The sequence below is a fragment of the Myxocyprinus asiaticus genome, chromosome 20 (genome assembly GCF_019703515.2).
Source record: "Myxocyprinus asiaticus isolate MX2 ecotype Aquarium Trade chromosome 20, UBuf_Myxa_2, whole genome shotgun sequence".
NCBI classification, from domain to species: Eukaryota; Metazoa; Chordata; class Actinopteri; order Cypriniformes; family Catostomidae; genus Myxocyprinus; species Myxocyprinus asiaticus.
Window position 1 is genome coordinate 28,047,053 of NC_059363.1, and position 20,778 is coordinate 28,067,830.

A 20,778-nucleotide genomic window follows, 5' to 3' on the forward strand; every position below is an offset into this window, starting at 1 on the left:
TATGTGACTACATTAAGTTCTTCTAAACTTTTTGGCAAACGCAGTATTTGAGACAGATCTGGAAGATTATTAGTAAAGCTATCTTTAGTAGTCGAAAGAATAGTTCTACCTGATCAATAACATGGTAGATTTAGTGACCTTAGCTAAGCACAAGATCCAAGAGATGAGAAAATGATCTGAGATGTCATCGCTCTGTGGTAAAATAGCTATATTATCAGCATCAGCTCCATTTGACAGAATTAAGTCTAGCAAATGATTATGGCAATGAGTTGGTCCAGTCACATTTTGTCAGACCCCAACAGAGATGAGTGTTGAGAATATCGATAAATGGTAATCCCAGTGTGTCATTTTCATTATCTGTGTTACTGTGGAATCACAAAAAATTAAAGCTCTATCCACACTAACTACTAGATCTTACTGAAAATCAGGTAGTAGAATACCACCAAGGAAATTACCATATTGCCTGGGTGGTGTATATACTGTAACAAGAGAAAATGATGACATGGATTTTTTTATTTATATCAGATGATGTCACATTAAGCACTATCACTTCAAAAGAATTCAACTTGTATCCTGACCTCTGAGTAACACAGAAAACATCAGTATAAATTATAGCAACACATCCTCCTTGACCCTTCAGGAGGGGCTCATGTTTATGACAATAACCTGAAGGAATAGACTCATTTAAACTACAATATTCATCTGGTTTAAGCCAGGTTTCTTTCAAATAGAGTGCATCCAATCTATGATCTGTAATAATTTCATTTACAATTAGTGCTTTAGATGAAAGACATCTAATGTTTAGTAGCCCACGCTTTTTTAGATTTTTATGTAAAAATGTTTTGTCATTTTCTAGTTTGACATCAGTCGTTTTTTTCTGAATGACTTAAGGGTTTTGTGTTTGGTTGTTCAAGGAACAGACACAGTCTCTATATGATATATAGGTGATACAGACTCTATGTGATAGTTTATGTGACCTGTATGAAGGTCGGATAAGCCAGTCTGTCTGCTTCCTGACCTGAGACCCAGTGAGTCAAACACTAACACTATTAAGACAATGAGCAGAATTACTAGAGTGGAGAGCGGCACCTTCCCTGGAGGGATGGAGACTCTCTCTCTTTAGCAGGTCAGGTCTACCCCAAAAACTTGTCCAATTGTCTATAAATCCTATGCTATTCTGCAGACACCACTCAGACATCCAGCCATTCAGTAACAATAATCTACTATAAATCATGTCACCATGACGAGCAGTGAGGGGGCCAGAGCATATTACAGTGTCTGACATCAATTTTGCAAATTTACTCACCACTTTAACGTTATTTGTAGTGATCTCCGACTGGTGAAGCTGGACAACGTTAGTGCCGACATGAGTAACAATCTTAGAAAATCTGTGTTTAGCATTAGCCACCACTTTTAAATTTGATCTGATATCAGGCGTTCTGGCACCGGGCAAACATTTTGTAATGGTGGCTGGAGGCTCTATTTCCACATTCCTTAAAATAGAATAATGGTTGTATCACCTATAACCAGGGCACTTTCAACAGGATTTTCAGTGGGCGCGACACTGATTGGGGAGAACCTGTTGGAAGTCCAAACAGGAACAGGAGAGTGGTGTTGCTTGTTCTGCGGGTATGTCGCCGTGACGTTACACAATTGCCCTGCTGCGGGGGCTCTACAGCCTGAACCGAAGTGTGTAAATGGCTCGCTGTACTACCTGCATCTTTAACAATATCTGCCAGCTTCTCTTGCTCAAAGACTTCACCTAGCATACGGATGCATGTCTCTAACTCATTAATCTTCTCTGTAAACCTAATTCCTTACATTTATCATATGTAAATCCCTCACTGCTGACGGATGAAGCTATAGAAAACATGTGACATGCGGTGCAAGCATGTGTTGGTGACTTACCACAGTTGGTTGTTGTAGAGATGGTGTGATTTCTGAGCAGTGGGGATTTGAGAACGATGCAACAATCCGTGTAAACATGGATGCACTCAGTTTAAATCAAGATGAACGTAGAAAAAGCGGAAAAACAAATGTAGGGGTAGATACTAAATTATCTTTATTTTGGAGCCTTTGTAAATATTGATATATGTGCTTAATCTAATTAAATAATCGGCACATCATGTAATTAATTTGATTAAAAAAAATTTTTTATCAATTGACAGCCCTAAAAATAACGAATTACAACTACTCTCACTACAGTTCTTGAGTACATTTTTCATCGTTCCAGCTGAAAAGAGCATCTGCGTGGCACAAAGCTTAGTTTCAATCTCGTGAGTCTTCATCTCATGTGAGTGGTCATGATTCTATACATACAGTTGTCGGAAGTTTACATACACCTTAGCCAAATACATTTAAACTCAGTTTTTCACAATTCCTGACATTTAATCGTAGAAAACTTTCCCTGTCTTAGGTCAATTAGGATGTGAAATGTCAGAATAAAAGTGAATGATTTATTTCAGCTTTTCTTTCTTTCATCACATTCCCAGTGGGTCAGAAGTTTACATACAATTTGTTAGTATTTGGTAGCATTGCCTTTAAATAGTTTAACTTGGGTCAAATGTTTTGGGTAGCTTTCCACAAGTTTCTCACAATAAGTTGTTGGAATTTTGGCCCATTCCTCCTGACAGAACTGGTGTAAATGAGTCAGGTTTGTTGGCCTCCTTGCTCGCACATGCTTTTTCAGTTCTGCCCACAAATTTTCTATCAGACTGAGGTCAGGGCTTTGTGATGGCCACTCCAATACCTTGACTTTGTTGTCCTTAAGCCATTTTGCCACAACTTTGGAGGTATGCTTGGTGTCATTGTCCATTTGGAAGACCCATTTGCAACCGAGGCTGATGTTGCTTCAATATATCCACATAATTTTCCATCCTCATGATGCCATCTATTTTGTGAAGTGCACCAGTCCCTCCTGAAGCAAAGCACCCCCACAACATGATGCCACCACCCCCATGCTTCACGGTTGGGATGGTGATCTTCGGCTTGCAAGCCTTACCCTTTTTCCTCCAAAAATAACAATGGTTATTCTGGCCAAACAGTTAAATTTTTGTGTCATCAGACCAGATGACACTGTAGTCTAGCTTTTTTATGGTGGTTTTGGAGCAGTGGCTTCTTCCTTGCTGAGCAGCCTTTCAGGTTATGTCGTTATAGGACTCGTTTTACTGTGGATATAGATACTTGTCTACCTGTTTCCTCCAGCATCTTCACAAGGTCCTTTGCTGTTGTTCTGGGATTGATTTACACTTTTCACACCAAACTACGTTCATTTCTAGGTGACAGAATGCGTCTCCTTCCTGAGCGGTATGATGGCTGCGTGGTCCCATGGTGTTTATACTTGTGTACTGTTGTTTGTACAGATGAACGTGGTACCTTCAGGCATTTGGAAATTGCTCCCAAGGATGAACCAGACTTGTGGAGGTTCAAACAATGTTCTCTGAGGTCTTGGCTGATTTCTTTTGATTTTCCCATGATGTCAAGTAAAGAGGCATTAAGTTTGAAGGTAGGCCTTAAAATACATCCACAGGTACACCTCCAATTGACTCCAATTAGCCTATCAGAAGCTAATTGGCTAACTGCCTAAATGCTTGACATAATTTTCTTGAATTTTCCAAGCTGCTTAAAGGTGCAGTTAAACTTAGTTTATGTAAACTTCTGACACACTGGAATTGTGATATAGTCAATTAAAAGTGAAACAATCTGTCTGTAAACAATTGTTGGAAAAATTACTCATGTCATGCACAAAGTAGATGTCCAAAACGACTTGCCAAACTATGGTTTGCTAATATTAAAAATGTGGAGTGGTTAAACAATTTGTTTTAATGACTTCAACCTAAGTGTATGTAAATTTCTGACTTCAACTGTATGTTTCACAATTACTATTCATTACTAGTAGTAAAACCTTTTAGTGTATAAAAGAAATCACTGAATGCACCTTTAAATAGTAAGTAGTAGAGCCCGACCGATATGGGATTTTTGAGACCGATTTTAGAGGGGGAAAATTCACCGATTACCAATATGGTGGCTGATATAGTTAATTTTTTAGCTGGAATGAAAACAGACCTTTTCTATGTGGATTGTTCACCGATTTTGCACCGATATGACTATGCAAAGGTACTCAGAAGGCTGCTTTCTTAAACAAATATTTTTATCAAAGAATATTTGACATTATTATTATACATTGTCAACAAATTCTAGAAATGAACACTGAGACAATAAAGAATAAATAAAAATAATATAAATAGCTAAATAAACATCAGTACTGTATGTTTAGTATCAGTCAAATGCTGACCATTTAAATAAAGAATACATTAAAATTTTAGCTAAATAAACAACAGTATTACTGTTTAGTATCAGTCAAATGCTGACTATTTTAATACTGCCAGTCAATTATTGGCAGGTTGTAAAACAAGAAGCATTTACGCCTGCCGAGACCAGAGAAAAACAGCGGCAGTGGTGTTACACCGTATTCTGCTATACAAGTTCAGGGGAAACTTTCAACGGTGGAAAACCAGACTTCTAAATATGACATTTTATAAATGCAATGACTGGAATTGTTCGGTTGAAGGGGGTACCAAACTGTGAATCCTTAACAAAACAGTTTGGTGAATACATGAACACATTAGCTTCCACTCAGCTGACAAGCAGTGAAAGTAGCTACGTGGTTAGCTAGTTAGCTATAAGCTCGTTGTCACGGAGAGTAAAAATGGACCAGCATTGCGTCTCACCAACTATGTAACAGTGTAGCGTGAAATCAACACTGAACAGACACAATCCACCACTGCACCATTGACTGATGAACTGCAAAAAGATGCTCTGATGATTACCTTTCAATATGCTACATACTGCACTGACAAACTATAGCTGGCTAACAGCAAACAGATGTGATAAACATGAGTGACATGGTTGTCAGGGACTGGGTTAACGTTATATTAGTTATATTGAAAAGGAAAAATTATGGGGTCGTTTATTAACTTTCTAGTATGTATTTCACAAACTAGTTAGCAACTTACCGCAAAGACACCACTCAACTCCGCACCGCTTAACTCCCTGTCTGCAGAGCCACCATCAGCTCAGAGTCAGCTCTGTAAACAATGGTGTCGGAGCGCGCTCTGCTGGACAAACTACGTAATGACACCAATTCTAAAGCATTGTTTTCTGCATTATATGTTCTGAAAAAAGTTTTCATATCTGCGCATATCGGTAAAATATACGCAGATTCCAATATATCGGTGAAAGGCTAATATCGGCCCACCGATATATCGGTCGGGCACTAGTAAGTAGTCTTTAGTTTTACATCACAGCCTACATTTACATCATTTGCTTGCACGGATGTAATCTATCGCACGCCTGATTGTTTATAATACACTCCTATTTATTTATTTATTATTATTTGTTTTTATTTGTATAGCTTTTTTTTTTTTTACAACAGATGTTATTTCAAAGCAGCTGTACAGGAAATTATGCTATAACAGAAAATTCATCATTAGTCATCATTATCTCACCAGGAAAAAATCCAGACAACTATGTTGTTTGGCAATAAAGGATTAATTGATTGATTATGCGATTTGATAAAAATGTGATTGCAAATAGTGCCTTAAGTTAATAATACATTTGTATTTAGACCCCTAGTTAGCAAGCCAAAGGCAACTGTGGCAAGGACACAAAACTCAATAAGATGTTGGTTAATGGAGAAAAATAACTTTGCGAGAATCGAGGCACACTTTTGGGGATAGTACCCTTCTGATTAAACAGCATGAATATAATGCCAGTATTAGTTATTTTTGTGTAGAAAGAGTCATAGTTTAAATTAGAAAACTAAGTAAATGTTATAGGGGCCAGTGTTTAAACAAAATAATTTTGTATGAACTAAAAGATTAGTGACCAAAGTCTTTGAAGTCCATCCTGTATTAAATGTGGAAGTGCACGTAGATGCAGCATTTATGGCATTAAAATGCCGTCATATGTTATTTGCTGTCGCTAGTCAGAGGTATTAGGTTGGTGAGACATTCTCATTTTAGAAAGCATTTGACTGGACAAGAATCTGTGTAGCGCAAAATTAATCATCAATATTTTCGGTCCTTGTTCCCAGAAGAGAGAGACTACATATCTGTTAAAGTGCATTTTTTTCAACATTTAAAAGTACATTAGCATAAAGACGGCTTCAAAGCTATCAGTCATGATCTAAAAGACACAAAACTTTGATTTTAATTTCATGAGGTCTTTAACAAATCATGTTGCTGTGTACAATATACTTTACAGTTTAAAGGTGACTATTTGCTTAAAACACTTCTTGGCTGACATAATGCTTTGAGTGTGTGTGCGTGCACACTGCAGTTCTTGTTAAGCTGTGCAGGCTTGCCTGCCTGCTAACTTCCGTTGCTCCCACTGAGTGGGGATTGTTTTGGGAATATTTTTTAGGAGTGCACCTTTAAATAATGAATTACCTGCAAACTGAAGACAGCAGGGACTGCCACCCAGCACACACACTGGAATCTTAGATAGAGAGGCATTTTTGTGTGGACTCTTGTAACTATAAAGGATTGGCTGCTCCAGTCCATAGTGTGATTTATATCAGAGCATGACCTAAAGATAATTAAGGGGTCTTTGATAAATGTGTGTAGTACAGTAGTACTGATAATCATGTGCATCTATATTACCGCCCTAAATGGTTTATATTTTACATTTTATCTCTCTCTCTCTTTCTTTCTCTGTGTGTGATTAGGCCCTGGATGTGGACCGTGGTGTCCTTTACAAGATGAAGAAGTCGGTTAAGGCCATTTACGCCTCGGGTCTCGGTAAGTGATCTAAGCCTCTTTTCTTTCATTTGTCTTTTAAACATGTCTCCTGATGTGGCGGCAGTGTGATTGGGTTTCACTTAGGAAATCTGTAGAACATATCTGTCCATCCATCTGATACAATGACTGTACTCAACCTAATCCATAGGTATAATTTACTGATACATGATATGTTGATAGCTCAAATATCATACTGGAAGAGCGAGTTTGACTGAAGATTGAATCTGAGTGAATTTGGTGTGCATGATTTCCATTTACGTACGGTCTTAATTGGTTCTTCAAGTGAAGAGTGCAATTTGAAGAGGAGAAGCACACTTTCTCTCTTACACAGTTCATTTGGCTCAACTCAAATTTGACTCAAAAATAGGGCCATTCACACCCTGCGCAATGTTTTTTTTTTATGTACACATTCACTAGACAGACATCTTTAGCCACATGACAGGTATAAAAAAGAATGTCAACTTTTAAAAGTGCATCTTGAAATACCTGTGTCCTGTTATATGCATTAATTTGCATCTATCTTTTTTTTTTTTTTTTTAGAGCAAGCATGCATTCGATCTGAACGGCCCTTTACCTGTGTTCTAAGTAGGATTAGGTCAGGATGGGGGGGGTGGGGGTTTCCCCTTTTTCTCCCAATTTGGAATGCCCAATTCCCAATGTGCTTTTAAGGCCGCGTAGTGATTCGCCTCAGTCCGGGTGGCGGAGGACGAATCCCAGTTGCCTCCGCGTCTGAGACTGTCAACCTGCGCATCTTATCACGTGGCATTGCCACGGAGACATAACGCTTGTGGAGGCTTCATGCCATCCACCGCGGCAACCACGCTCAACTCACCACGCGCCCCACCGAGAACGAACCACATTATAGCGACCACAAGGAGTTTACTCCATGTGACTCTACCCTCCGTAGCAACCGGGCCAATTTGGTTGCTTAGGAGACCTGGCTGGAGTCACTCAGCACGCCCTGGGATTCGAACTAGCGAGCTAGCGAACTCCAGGGTTGGTAGCCAGCATATTTTACCACTGAGCTACCCAGGCCCCCTAGTTTCAGTACTTTAATGGGGATAAACTTATAGCCGTTTCTTCTCAGGGTGGTCTCTAAATTTATCCCTGTTAAACCACCACTTCTTTAGTAAAAACTGATCATCTTCAACATTAAATTTCAAGTTGCTAGTTTCCAAAATCAAGTCAAGTTTTAATTCTCACAGAAAATGAAAAGCCTGTCATCAATCAGAACATATTTGACGTTTATTAAATAGCAGTATGGAGTGGAATTTGGGACTAGTGTGATTGCACTCTGGGCGGGATACTCAGCAAAAATGGTAACCAAGTGACCGGTAAAATGCCTTGGTGTGCAACAGGGCTAAAACATGGGAGGCGCTAGGGTGGGCTAAAGTTTTCAAGCTCATAATGGTTTTATTATCTAGATAGATAGATAGAAATGAATGATACAGGTCTTTCTACAGTATCGAAAATACCAAAAACCGACTTAATTCAGAACCTTGCAAACTTTTGCAAATCTTGCCACTATGTATTCTCATAACCACCTATTTTAGCCTATTTACACTTTACAGCCTGCTATCTTCTAAACTAGCTTGAAACATCTGACTAATTAATAATAGACTAACAAACTATCAGTTGTACATAATGTACATTGAACTACAGAAAGCCAAAAAGGACAAAAAAGTTTTTTAAATCATGTTTTAAGTACATAGTGTTAAAGCATGCAACTTCTGATTTGAGACATGTTAGTGAGACCTTTTAGTATTAGTTCCAGTAATATTTAAAGATTTGTAAATGACACATCACAGATGTAACATTTAAACTTCTTATTGTAAAGTGTATTCCAATATTTCATGAAAGGATGGCACCATACATATCCACAGAGGTCTGGGCTCTATTGTGTTCTAAATCAACAAAACCAACCCTCCTACCATAAACCTTAAATCTTAACCTAACATATACCTAATATACCTTAATGCTTAACGTAACCTAACTGATAGTGTCATAAAAGCAAATGTGAGATAAAAAAAAATTAAAAAAAACGCATTTGCTGAAGCAACCATGCCATTTTGTGGTGCTTCGAAGACATTTTGGCTCATATGTTGAATAGATGATGTTTCATGAGTTACATTCTGCCTGGAATATGATTAGTTTTTGGAGTGTTTCTATTTTATTCTAGATTGAATGGCTCCAGTTAGCAGCTTGCACTGGTGGACTTTTCTTTGCACCCGCTGCTGGTACTGAGGTTGAGCAGCTCTCCATTGTGCTGCCTGTCTCGCTCTATGACAACACTGCTCATTCACAGGCTGAATTTGTTTCAACTGCATGTGGAGGCCCAGCCTAGAACACAGGGGCAAACTCTGCTGATCTGGTCTTTTCCAGGAACACTGCTGGCTCTGTTCAGGCGGGACAGCTGTCTCCCACACCCCAGGGGACAGCTGTGCCAGGACACACCCTTTGTGTCTGTGTGTGTGTATGTGTTGTCCCCTGTATATATGCTGGTGGGGTTCCCAGAGCTGTGGCTCTGTTATTGTTTTCTGTTCATGGGAATTAGTGGTTTGGTGTCGGTTTGCTCTAGTAGTCTTGGGTACAATCATTTTCATTAGGCAACTCCACAATCCATGAAGTTTCGTTGCAAATCATTTGCCAGCATGCTCCTTATCCCTTATTTGCATTTTACTGGACCCCGGACTTTACTTTTGTTGTATCAATATATCAGAACATTATTTGTATAACCACCAATATTAATGTTAAGACTAAATCATTGCTGACAAAATACTCAAACATACGGTGAAAGAATCATATTAAGTGGTGCTCAGTAAGATAGATGTAAGATGTATTTTTTTCAGTGCTATAATTATTATTATTATTTATACTATAATGATAAATTATTGATTACTTTCTCCTATCTCAGTTTCATATTGGTCAGTTGATTTCACAAAAAGTGTATACTGTATCTCTCTGGTACTTTCAGAACATTTTCACAAAACCTGTCCATAAAATGTCCTGGTGATGTTTAACTTCAAATCAAAATGTAAAAACATTAAAAAAATAAAAAATAAAAAATATATATATATATATATATATATATATATATATATATATATATATATATATATATATATACTGGCGGCCAAATGTTTGGAATAATATACAGACTTTTATTCACCAAAGTGGCATTCCACTGATCACAATATATAGTCAGGATATTAATAACGTGAAAAATTACTATTACAATTTGAAAAATATATTCAGAACTTCTTAAACTACTTCAAAGAGTTCTCATCGAAAAATCCTTCAGGTGCAGCAATGACAGCTTTGCAGATCCTTGTCATTCTAGCTGTCAGTTTGTTCAGATTCTCAGGTGACATTTCACCCGACGCTTCCTGTAGCACTTACCATAGATGTGGCTGTCTTGTCGGGCACTTCTCACGCACCTAACAGTCTAGCTGATCCCACAAAAGCTCAATGGGGTTAAGATCCATAACACTCTTTTCCAATTATCTGTTGTCTAATGTCTGTGTTTCTTTGCCCACTCGAACCTTTTCTTTTAGCTTTTCTGTTTCAAAAGTGTCTTTATCTTTGCAATTCTTCCCATAAGGCCTGCACCCCTGAGTCTTCTCTTTACTGTTGTACATGAAACTGGTGTTGAGTAGTAGAATTCAATGAAGCTGTCAGCTGAGGACATGTGAGGCGTCTATTTCTCAAACTAGAGACTCTGATGTACTTATCCTCTTGTTTAGTTGTACATCTGGCCTTCCACATCTCTTTCTGTCCTTGTTAGAGCCAGTTGTCCTTTGTCTTTGAAGACTGTAGTGTACACCTTTGTGTGAAATCTTCAGTTTTTTGGCAGTTTCAAGCATTGTATAGCCTTCATTCCTCAAAACAATGATTGACTGACATGTTTCTAGAGAAAGCTGTTTCTTTTTTGCCATTTTTGACCTAATATTGACCTGAAGACATGCCAGTCTATTTCATACTGTGGCAACTCAAAAACAAACACAAAGACAACGTTAAGCTTCATTTAACGAACCAAACAGCTTTAAACTGTGTTTGATATAATGGCAAGTGATTTTCTAGTACCAAATTAGCAATTTAGCATGATTACTAAAGGATAAGGTGTTGGAGTGATGGCTGCTGGAAATGGGGCCTGTCTAGATTTGATCAAAAATGACTTTGTACATCAGTAATGTCCTGACTTTATACTATCTATCTATCTATCATATATATATATATATATATATATATATATATATATATATATATAATACAGTTGAAGTCAGAAGTTTACATACACTTAGGTTGAAGTCATTAAAACTCATTTTTTAACCACTCCACAGATTTAATAATAGCAAACTATAGTTTTGGCAAGTCTTTTAGGACATCTAATTTGTGCATGACACAAGTAATTTTTCCAACAATTGTTTACAGACAGATTGTTTCACTTTTAATTGATTATATCACAGTTCCAGTGGGTCAGAAGTTTACATACACTAAGTTAACTGTGCCTTTAAGCAGCTTGGAAAATTCCAGAAAATGATGTCAAGCCTTTAGACAATTAGCCAATTAGCTTCTGATAGGAGGTGTACTGAATTGGAGGTGTACCTGTGGATGTATTTTAAGGCCTACCTTCAAACTCAGTGCCTCTTTGCTTGACATCATGGGAAAATCAAAAGAAATCAGCCAAGACCTCATAAAAGAAATTGTGGACCTCCACAAGTCTGGTTCATCCTTGGGAGCAATTTCCAAATGCCTGAAGGTACCACGTTCATCTGTACAAAAAATAGTACGCAAGTATAAACGCCATGGGACCACGCAGCCATCATACCGCTCAGGAAGGAGACGCATTCTGTCACCTAGAAATGAACGTAGTTTGGTGTGAAAAGTGCAAATCAATCCTAGAACAACAGCAAAGGACCTTGTGAAGATGCTGGAGGAAACAGGTAGACAAGTATCTATATCCACAGTAAAACGAGTCCTATATCGAAATAACCTGAAAGGCTGCTCAGCAAGGAAGAAGCCACTGCTCCAAAACCACCATAAAAAAGCCAGACTACAGTTTGCAAGTGCACATGGGGACAAAGAGCTTACTTTTTGGTGAAATGTCCTCTGGTCTAATGAAACAAAAATGTAACTGTTTGGCCATAATGACCATCGTTAGGTTTGGAGGAAAATGGGTGAGGCTTGCAAGCCGAAGAACACCATCCCAACCGTGAAGCATGGGGGTGGCAGCATCATGTTGTGGGGGTGCTTTGCTGCAGGAGGGACTGGTGCACTTCACAAAATAGATGGCATCATGAGAAAGGAAAATTATGTGGATTTATTGAAGCAACATCTCAAGACATCAGACAGGAAGTTAAAGCTCAGTCGCAAATGGGTCTTCCAAATGGACAATGACCCCAAGCATACCTCCACTTAAGGACAACAAAGTCAAGGTATTGGAGTGGCCATCACAAAGCCCTGACCTCAATCCGATAGAAAATTTGTACGAGCAAGGAGGCCTACAAACCTGACTCAGTTACACCAGTTCTGTCTGGAGGAATGGGCCAAAATTCCAACAACTTATTGTGAGAAACTTGTGGAAAGCTACCCAAAATGTTTAACCAAAGTTAAACAATTTAAAGGCAATGCTACCAAATACTAATAAAGTGTATGTAAACTTCTGACCCACTGGGAATGTGATGAAAGAAATAAAAGCTGAAATAAATAATTCTCTCTACTATTATTCTGACATTTCACATCATTGAAATAAAGTAGTGATCCTAACTGACCTAAGACAGGGAATGTTTTCTATGACTAAATGTCAGGAATTGTGAAAAACTGAGTTTAAATGTATTTGGCTAAGGTGTATGGAAACGTCTGACTTCAACTGTATATATTAAATTAGATTGAACAAGGAAAATGAAGCCTACATTTAAGACTATTAGGATTTTTTGCATTGTAACATTATATTCAGGACACATTATTTTCAGGCACATTTTAATATCAAGTTCTCATTACCGTAATGCGTCCAAATGTTCTTCTCTTACTATTCCTATTCCTATTGATTCTCATTACCTTAACAATAATTTTATACTGTTGTACAATTTTTTTTAATGTAAATTAGAGAAAATGAAAGGCAGTATCAAGTGAGTACTACAATGACGTATAGATATTTCACAATTTTAAAAATACAAAAAAAATTTCTTGCGATAGGATGTCGAATTTCGAACCAAAACAATTTACCGTATTGAGGCAAAACTCGATATTTTGAAATTTGCAACATTGTTTTCTGTCCATGTGATCATAAATGAACTGACCCGTCAAGCTTCATGATCTCTCTATTGCTTGATTTTTTTTTTCTACATTGTTTACAGGGTTCGCACAAGGTCCTTGAAATTCTTAAAAAGCTTGAATTTAGCTTTTAGAAATGTAAGTCATGGAATACCTGGAAAATTGCCTTGATTCGTTGAAAAGTGCTTGAAATTAAAACGGACCATTTCTTCCGTGTTATGTGTGTCCAGATATGAAATCCCACACTCCACTTTCATTGGATAATGTGTCTTTTAATATCACATTCAGATAAAAATATTAATAAAACACAATATTAATTTTTATCACAAATAGCATGGAAGCGTTGTCTAATCACGAACCCCATATTGCATATTGAACCAAATCGTGAGAGAACCATATCGTCCCATCCCTTTTTTTCCCCACATTGCAATAATGAGAATATCATAATTACCAATAATTTTTTTTTTTTTTTTTCACATTGCAGTAATAGGAAATGTGGGTTAAAATGTCTTGAAAATGATGTCACAGTGTAAAAACTCTTAATGGCCCTAAAAATAGGCTTCATTTTCTATGTATTTACAAAACATAATTTCTTAGTTGTTTCTTTTGATTTTTGATTAAAATAAGACCAGGAAAAGTTTTTGACAGATTTTATGAGAATCCTCTTGTTAGTTTGAATAGTCTGACATGCCAGCTTCTTTTTAACAAACCCCTAACCTAAGAATTAACATTTGGTCAAATCATGCAGCTTGTTGAGGAGAGGTGTGCTTCAAATGGTGGGCGAACAAATGGGCAACATCACACTTTACCCTCCAGTTCTCATAGCATAGTATCATGGTGGCAGGTTTTGCACAGGCAAGCGCTACCTCAGAAAATGTGAAAATCTAGTTGTTGTTGTTTATTTGTTTTTTTGCACTTCAGAAATTTTCTAAATGTAGTTATTTCTAATTCTATATACTGCGCCTTTAGAATTTCAACCCACTCTATAAAAATTGATGCCCCAGATTGACTTCTAATGAATAATCCCAGAATGACTTCATAGAAGAAAATCAAGCATGTTTATTTAAAGGATGATGAACAAGACAGCTAAATCAGCCAAATGTGCCTTTTTTACATACTGTAGATATTCATTAGAAAAGCTTTATTGTAGAAGCCTCCATTTAAACATGTTCTTCCACTTTAAGAAAATTGAGAATCTCTGCTTACAGGCCTGGTGATGGTGGGTGAAAGTTTGATTAATTTCTCTGCTCTTAACAGCTTCTGTTATAAGTGAGCTACAGAACATCTTCTCTTTCTGTAGCTGGCTTTAGAAAGGCCAGACAGCTGGGGATATAAATCTCTCAGGGTTGAGGTGAGGGAGACGAATCTCCTCATCTTAGCAGCCTGAACTGCAGTAAAGGCACAGTCTTTAACAACACTGGTGGGTCATGAATAGAACTGTGGAAATAAACCTACTTCACAGCTGCAGAGGACAGTGACAATATGTTATAATCACTGCTGGAGTGTTGAATTCAACACTGCGAGTTCTAACCTTCATCTTAACATTAATGTCTATCTGTTTTCATTACTTTAGTAGAAGCTGCAATGAACACAGCCATCATTTTGTGTTTATGTAAGAATGAAATGCATCTTTAGCATTATATTTTTCATGCAGTTCAACATTATTGAAATCAGTTAGCATCCTCGTTAGATACTGCAACAGGGCTTAAACCTTTCACAGAACACCATAACAATATTATTAAAAAATTGTGGATAGTGTTACAGTGTAAGATGCAGAAATTTACCATGAGCTTTTTTTATTTTTTTATTTACATAAAACAAAACACTTTTTTACCAGAAACTTTCTGGGTAAATCTCACCTTTTCCCTTCATATTCTTCTAAGTTTATGGTTAAACAAAGAACTTCAATACTTCAAGCTTCAATAGCTTTAGTTCAAAAACATAAACCATAGCTAAACCTAGAGACATCACCATTACAAGGAGGTACTGTGATACAGTGAGTTATCCCAAGGTACTGAATGCTTTCCATGTTCATGTACCATGGTATTTACATGGTACACCAAGGTACTTCAAAGTATACCATGATATTACCATGGAACAATGTTCAAAAATCATAGTGATAACATTGTACTTTTTGGTGCTTTTTTGTTAGTGAATGTGACCATTTTGTGTCCATTTCAACATTCTGGTTAGAAATTCTGGTTTGAATGCTGATTGAGATTGCTGTATGCTCTATTATATTAAAGATTTTTTATTTGATTTTATTAAGATACTTCAAGAATATAAGTCAGTTTGCCCATTTGTATCTATGTTTTACACCCATTACACACACACACACACACACACACACACAAAAAGCCCACAGGATAGTATGCCTCCTCCTATATAGACAAAAATACGAAAAGTACTATGACAAAACTGGATTTGACAGCTCACTGATTTTGCTGTTGTCTTCCCTCAGCCTAAATAACCTTGCATTAGGACAGTCTCACAAAGAATGAAGTCCTTTGTCAATCCTACAGCTGCAGCAGCTGTATTTACATTTTTGTGATGTTATTGTGCTTGTTTTTTTTTTTTCTTTTTTTAATTAATAAAAAAGACTGGTTTATTTGTACAAAATTGTTTTAGTGCCAAGTTCAAATAAAAAAAAAATCTAAGATTCCTGGAAATAGTCAGGAATAAAGTCATAACGTTTTGAGAATAAAGTTAGAATGCTACGAGAATAAAGTTGTAAAATAAAGAGATTAAAGACGTGATATTGTGTAAAGTACAAATATTTAGAGACAAAAAAATCTGAAGTCTGAAATGTCAACCAGTGGTTACCTTCAAAGGGTTGATGGTAACATCTGCATCTACATTGGCTCTTCTTTGATGATCACTTTTTTCTTTCTTTCTTTATACTGTAAATTTATTCTCATAATATTACGTCTTTATTCTCGTAATTTTATTACTATAATCTCAAAATACAGTGCTGTGAAAAAGTATTTATCTTATTTCTTCTATTTTTGTGCATATCTCATACCAAATTGTTTCAAAAATTCTAACAAAATCTAACATAAAACAAAGGCAGTCTGAGTAATCACAAGATACAGTTTTTAAATGATAATCTTATTTATTGAAGCATAAACGTTATCCAATAACAACTGGGCCTGTGTGAAAAAGTGTTTGCCCCCTTAGTTACTTAATCCCCAAATCTATGAAACTGCATTCATAATGGGGTTCAGCTGAACTAGACACACCCAGGCCTGATTACTGCCATTACTCCAAATGGAGAAAACTTGGCACAGTAGTGAACCTTCCTAGAAGTGGCTGACCTTCCAAAATTCCTCCAAGAGCACAACGACGACTCATTCAGGAAGTCACAAAAAAGCCAAGGACAACATTCAAGGAACTGCAGACCTCTCTCGCATTAATTAAGGCCTCAAAATACTTCGTAGAAGTCCTTCTTCATTCTTCATTCAGGGGTAAAAAGAGGTTCTAAACAGCCGAGCAATAGTATACTGTTTCCGAAGATTCAGACACCCGCCACACCGATGTGGGAGGCATTTAGAAGTACATTTAAATATGAGGATGCTACATGTAAAACCTTAAAAATGTGTTATCAATGACTTTATGCCTAATTCTATGAGTAGAATTCACATGAGGTCAGTAAAAGAAGCTGTTTTAATCATTCGATGATGATTTAAAGTAATATACTGTATATGCAGTAGAAAATGTTTAATTTGTCTTGTTTACATTATGAATTCACATCGCTAATGCGTTAACATGCTACATGCGGCCATACTATGCGCCAGTTACACTCTGTTATTGTAATTTATATGACACTGATACCATTGCAAAGATGAGTGTATAAAAGTGTTAATGTGCAGAACAAAGATAAAACAATGATAATTGAGGCATATCTTACTTGAGCAGATGTTTGAATGGCTTTTGCTGCAGATGGCACATGAATGATTGGGTACTCAAGAGTATTTGAGAAGATTGGATTCTTTTAGTAGACTAAAAATAAAAATCACATGACATGGCCTTGGAAAATGTCTCTAAGTGAACAGTTGTACAGATGTAGGTACATTTGCACCAGCTCGCTATTAACTGCACAGCGATGTGTTCATGTTGACTCATTTTGACTCACTGAACAACATAAACGGAATTATCCATCAGCCATTACCTTTAACCTGGACCAATGACAGTAAGAAGGTGTTTAGCAGCCAGTCAGAAGTTTTCCTAAAAGTTCACCCCAGCGAGCTGTTATGAACTACCGAAATGAACACAAAAAAACCCACTGCTAACCCAGAAGAACATTAAGGGTCATCTGAATTTTGGTGATTAGGGTTGCAACTAATGATTATTTTGATAATCGATTAATCTAACGATTATTAGGACGAGTATTAGACTATTCTGCAATTATTGCACCGATTAATCATTAGCTCTTAAACGATTATTAAGCTTGTGCCCCGACTTAAAAGGTTGTATTAAACGTTCTTACTAACAATAAAGGACAAAATCATCTTTTAAAAATACCTCTAAATGACATTCACCGAATTAAAGGGAAAAAATACTTTTTTATTTCGTTTAATTCCGTAAAGAAATTCACGGCAATAAATCCTATTGTTATCAAGTGTTTTTGTCTTTTTCCATTTAAAATGGTCTAAAAATCCTTAAAACAAGATACATTTACTTGAGAAGCAACATATAAGATATTTAGACTTGCTTTTAGGGAATGGATCTTAAATATAAGTGTATTTTATATATAAGTGTATTTTTCACTTAGTTATACTTCTGTGAGTGCAGTAAAGACAAAATATACTTATATTTTGAAGATCTATTCTCTAAAAGCAAGTCTAAATATCTTATATGCTGCTGCTCAGGTGAATGCATCTTTTTTAAAGAATTTTTAGATATTTTAAAATATTTGTATTTTTTATATTATATTCAACATTCTCAGATAAAAAAATTTTCTTCTGCAGTATAGCTGCTAAAGAAAATGTATGTTGTTTTAAAGGACTTTTAGATATTTACACTGGTGGCCAAAAGTTTTGAATAATGTTCAGATTTTGCTCTTATAGAAAGAAATTGGTACTTTCATTCACAAAAGTGGCATTCAACTGATCACAATGTATAGTCAGGACATTAATAATGTGAAATATTACTATTAAAATTAAACTACTTCAAAGTGTTGATGACAGCTTTGCATATCCTTGGCATTCTAACTGTCAGTTTGTCCAGATACTCAGATACCCCACGCTTCCTGTAGTGTCTGTTTCTTTGTCCACTCAAACATTTTATTTTTGTTTTTCTGTTTCAAAAGTGGCTTTTCCTTTGCAATTCTTCCCATAAGGCCTGCACCTCTGAGTCTCCTCTTTACTGTTGTACATGAAACTGGTGTTGAGTAGGTAGAATTCAATGAAGCTGTCAGCTGAGGACATGTGAGGCGTCTATTTCTCAAACTAGAGACTCTGATGTACTTATCCTCTTGTTTAGTTGTACATCTGGCCTTCCACATCTCTTTCTGTCCTTGTTAGAGCCAGTTGTCCTTTGTCTATGAAGACTGTAGTGTACACCTTTGTGTGAAATCTTCAGTTTTTTGGCAATTTCAAGCATTGTATAGCCTTCATTCCTCAAAACAATGATTGACTGATGAGTTTCTAAAGAAAGCTGTTTCTTTTTTCCCATTTTTGACCTAATATTGACCTTAAGACATGTTAGTCTACTGCATACTGTGGCAACTCAAAATCAATCACAAAGACAATGTTAAGCTTCTTTAATGAACCAAATAGCTTTCAGTTGTGTTTGATATAATGGCAAGTGATTTTCTAGTACCAAATTAGCAATTTAGCATGATTACTCAAGGATAAGGTGTTGGAGTGATGGCTGCTGGAAATGGGGCCTGTCTAGATTTGATCAAAAATGACTTCTCAAATAGTGATGGTGCTGTTTTTTACATCAGTAATGTCCTGACTATACTTTGTGATCAGTTGAATGCTACTTTGGTGAATTAAAATACCAATTTCCTTCCGAAACGGCAAAATCTGAACATTATTCCAAACCTTTGGCTGCCTGTGTGTGTGTGTGTGTGTGTGTGTGTGTGTGTGTGTGTGTGTGTATACACACACACACACACACACACACACACACTACCGGTCAAAAGTTTTGAAACACTTGACTGAAATGTTTCTCTAGATCTTAAAAATCTTTTGATCTGAAGGTGTATGCTTAAATGTTTGAAATTAGTTTTGTAGACAAAAGTATAATTGTGCCACCATATTAATTTATTTAATTAAAAATTGATGACTTGGACCAAATAATAAAGAAAAGCAGCCAATAAGTGCCCAACATAGATGGGAACTCCTTCAATACTGTTTAAAAAGCATCCCAGGGTGATACCTCAAGAAGTTGGTTGAGAAAATGTCAAGAGTACATGTCTGCAAATTCTAGGCAAAGGGTGACTACTTTGAAGATGCTAAAATATAACACAGTTTTGATTTATTTTGGATTTTGTTTAGTCACAACATAATTCCCATAGTTCCATTTATGTTATTCCATAGTTTTGATTATTTAAAAAAATAAATAAATATATATATATATATATATATATATATATATATATATATATATATATATATATATATATATAGATATATAGTATATATATATATCATATATACTATTTCATATATAAAATATAGAATGAGTATAGTGTTTCAAATACTATATGACTGATAGTGTGTATATATATATATATATATATAACTTTTTAGGACCTTTAAGATTTGTTGCATTCTGAAGATTTTCTCATTTACTCACCTTCATGCCATCCCAGATGTATATGACTTTTTTTTACTTCTGCTGAACACAAACAAAGATTTTTAGAATAATGTCTTCGCTCTGTTTGTCTGTTCAATGCAAGTGAATGGTGGCCAAAACTTTGAAGATCCAAAAAAGCACATAAAGGCACCATAAAAGTAATCCATCTGACTCTAATGGTTAAATCCATGTTTTCATAAGCGATATGATAGGTGTGGGTGAGGAACAGATAAATGTTCCCTGCCCAGTAGGTGGTGATATGCACGAAGAATGCGAATTGCCATTAACAAAAGAAAAAGAATGTGAAAGTGTAGATTTATAATTAAAAGAACTTAAATATTTATCTGTTTCTCACCTACCCCTATCATATCACTTCTGAAGACATGGATATAACCACTGGAGTCGTATTGATTACTTTTATACTGCCTTTTTGTGCTTTTTGAACTTCAATGTTCTCCTGTATGTGTGATCAAAGGAATATTCTGGGTTCAATACAAATCAAGCTCAATTGGCAGCATTTGTGGCATAATGTTGATTACCTTAATAAATAATTTTGACTTAAAAAAAAAAAAAAAAAAAAATGTTGTTACAATGAGGCACTTCAATTAATGTTTGGATTTTTGGGTGATAAGCCGAGATCCTAAAGGAATATTCAGGGTTCAATACAAGGTAAGCTCAGTTTTTATTTTCCTAACTGGTTTTAAAAGTCACCCAGAAAAAAAAAAGCAAATTACACAGTTCCCCCAACACTAGAACTGCCTGCTAAGGTTGAGTTTCTGTAAAGTAGAAAACAACTCGGAGCCAGCATTTTACCATTGCAGATGAGTGGCAGATGTGCAAAACTCATATGTTGCTGCAAAAATGAATGCCAGTAATTGATCAACTGTGGCAGAAAACAAGA

At 36.2% G+C, this 20,778-nt stretch overlaps 1 protein-coding gene across 4 annotated transcripts in view; it reads left to right on the top strand.

Annotated features, from left to right (window-relative positions):
* LOC127411255 (arf-GAP with SH3 domain, ANK repeat and PH domain-containing protein 2-like) overlaps positions 1 to 20,778 on the top strand; it is a 120,495-nt gene that overhangs the window by 36,970 nt on the left and 62,747 nt on the right. For all 4 annotated transcript variants that reach the window (XM_051646672.1, XM_051646674.1, XM_051646675.1 and 1 more), the window contains exon 2: positions 6,728 to 6,800. In XM_051646672.1, coding sequence (XP_051502632.1) covers positions 6,728 to 6,800 — 73 coding nt within the window. The remainder of the gene's footprint in view (positions 1 to 6,727; positions 6,801 to 20,778) is intronic.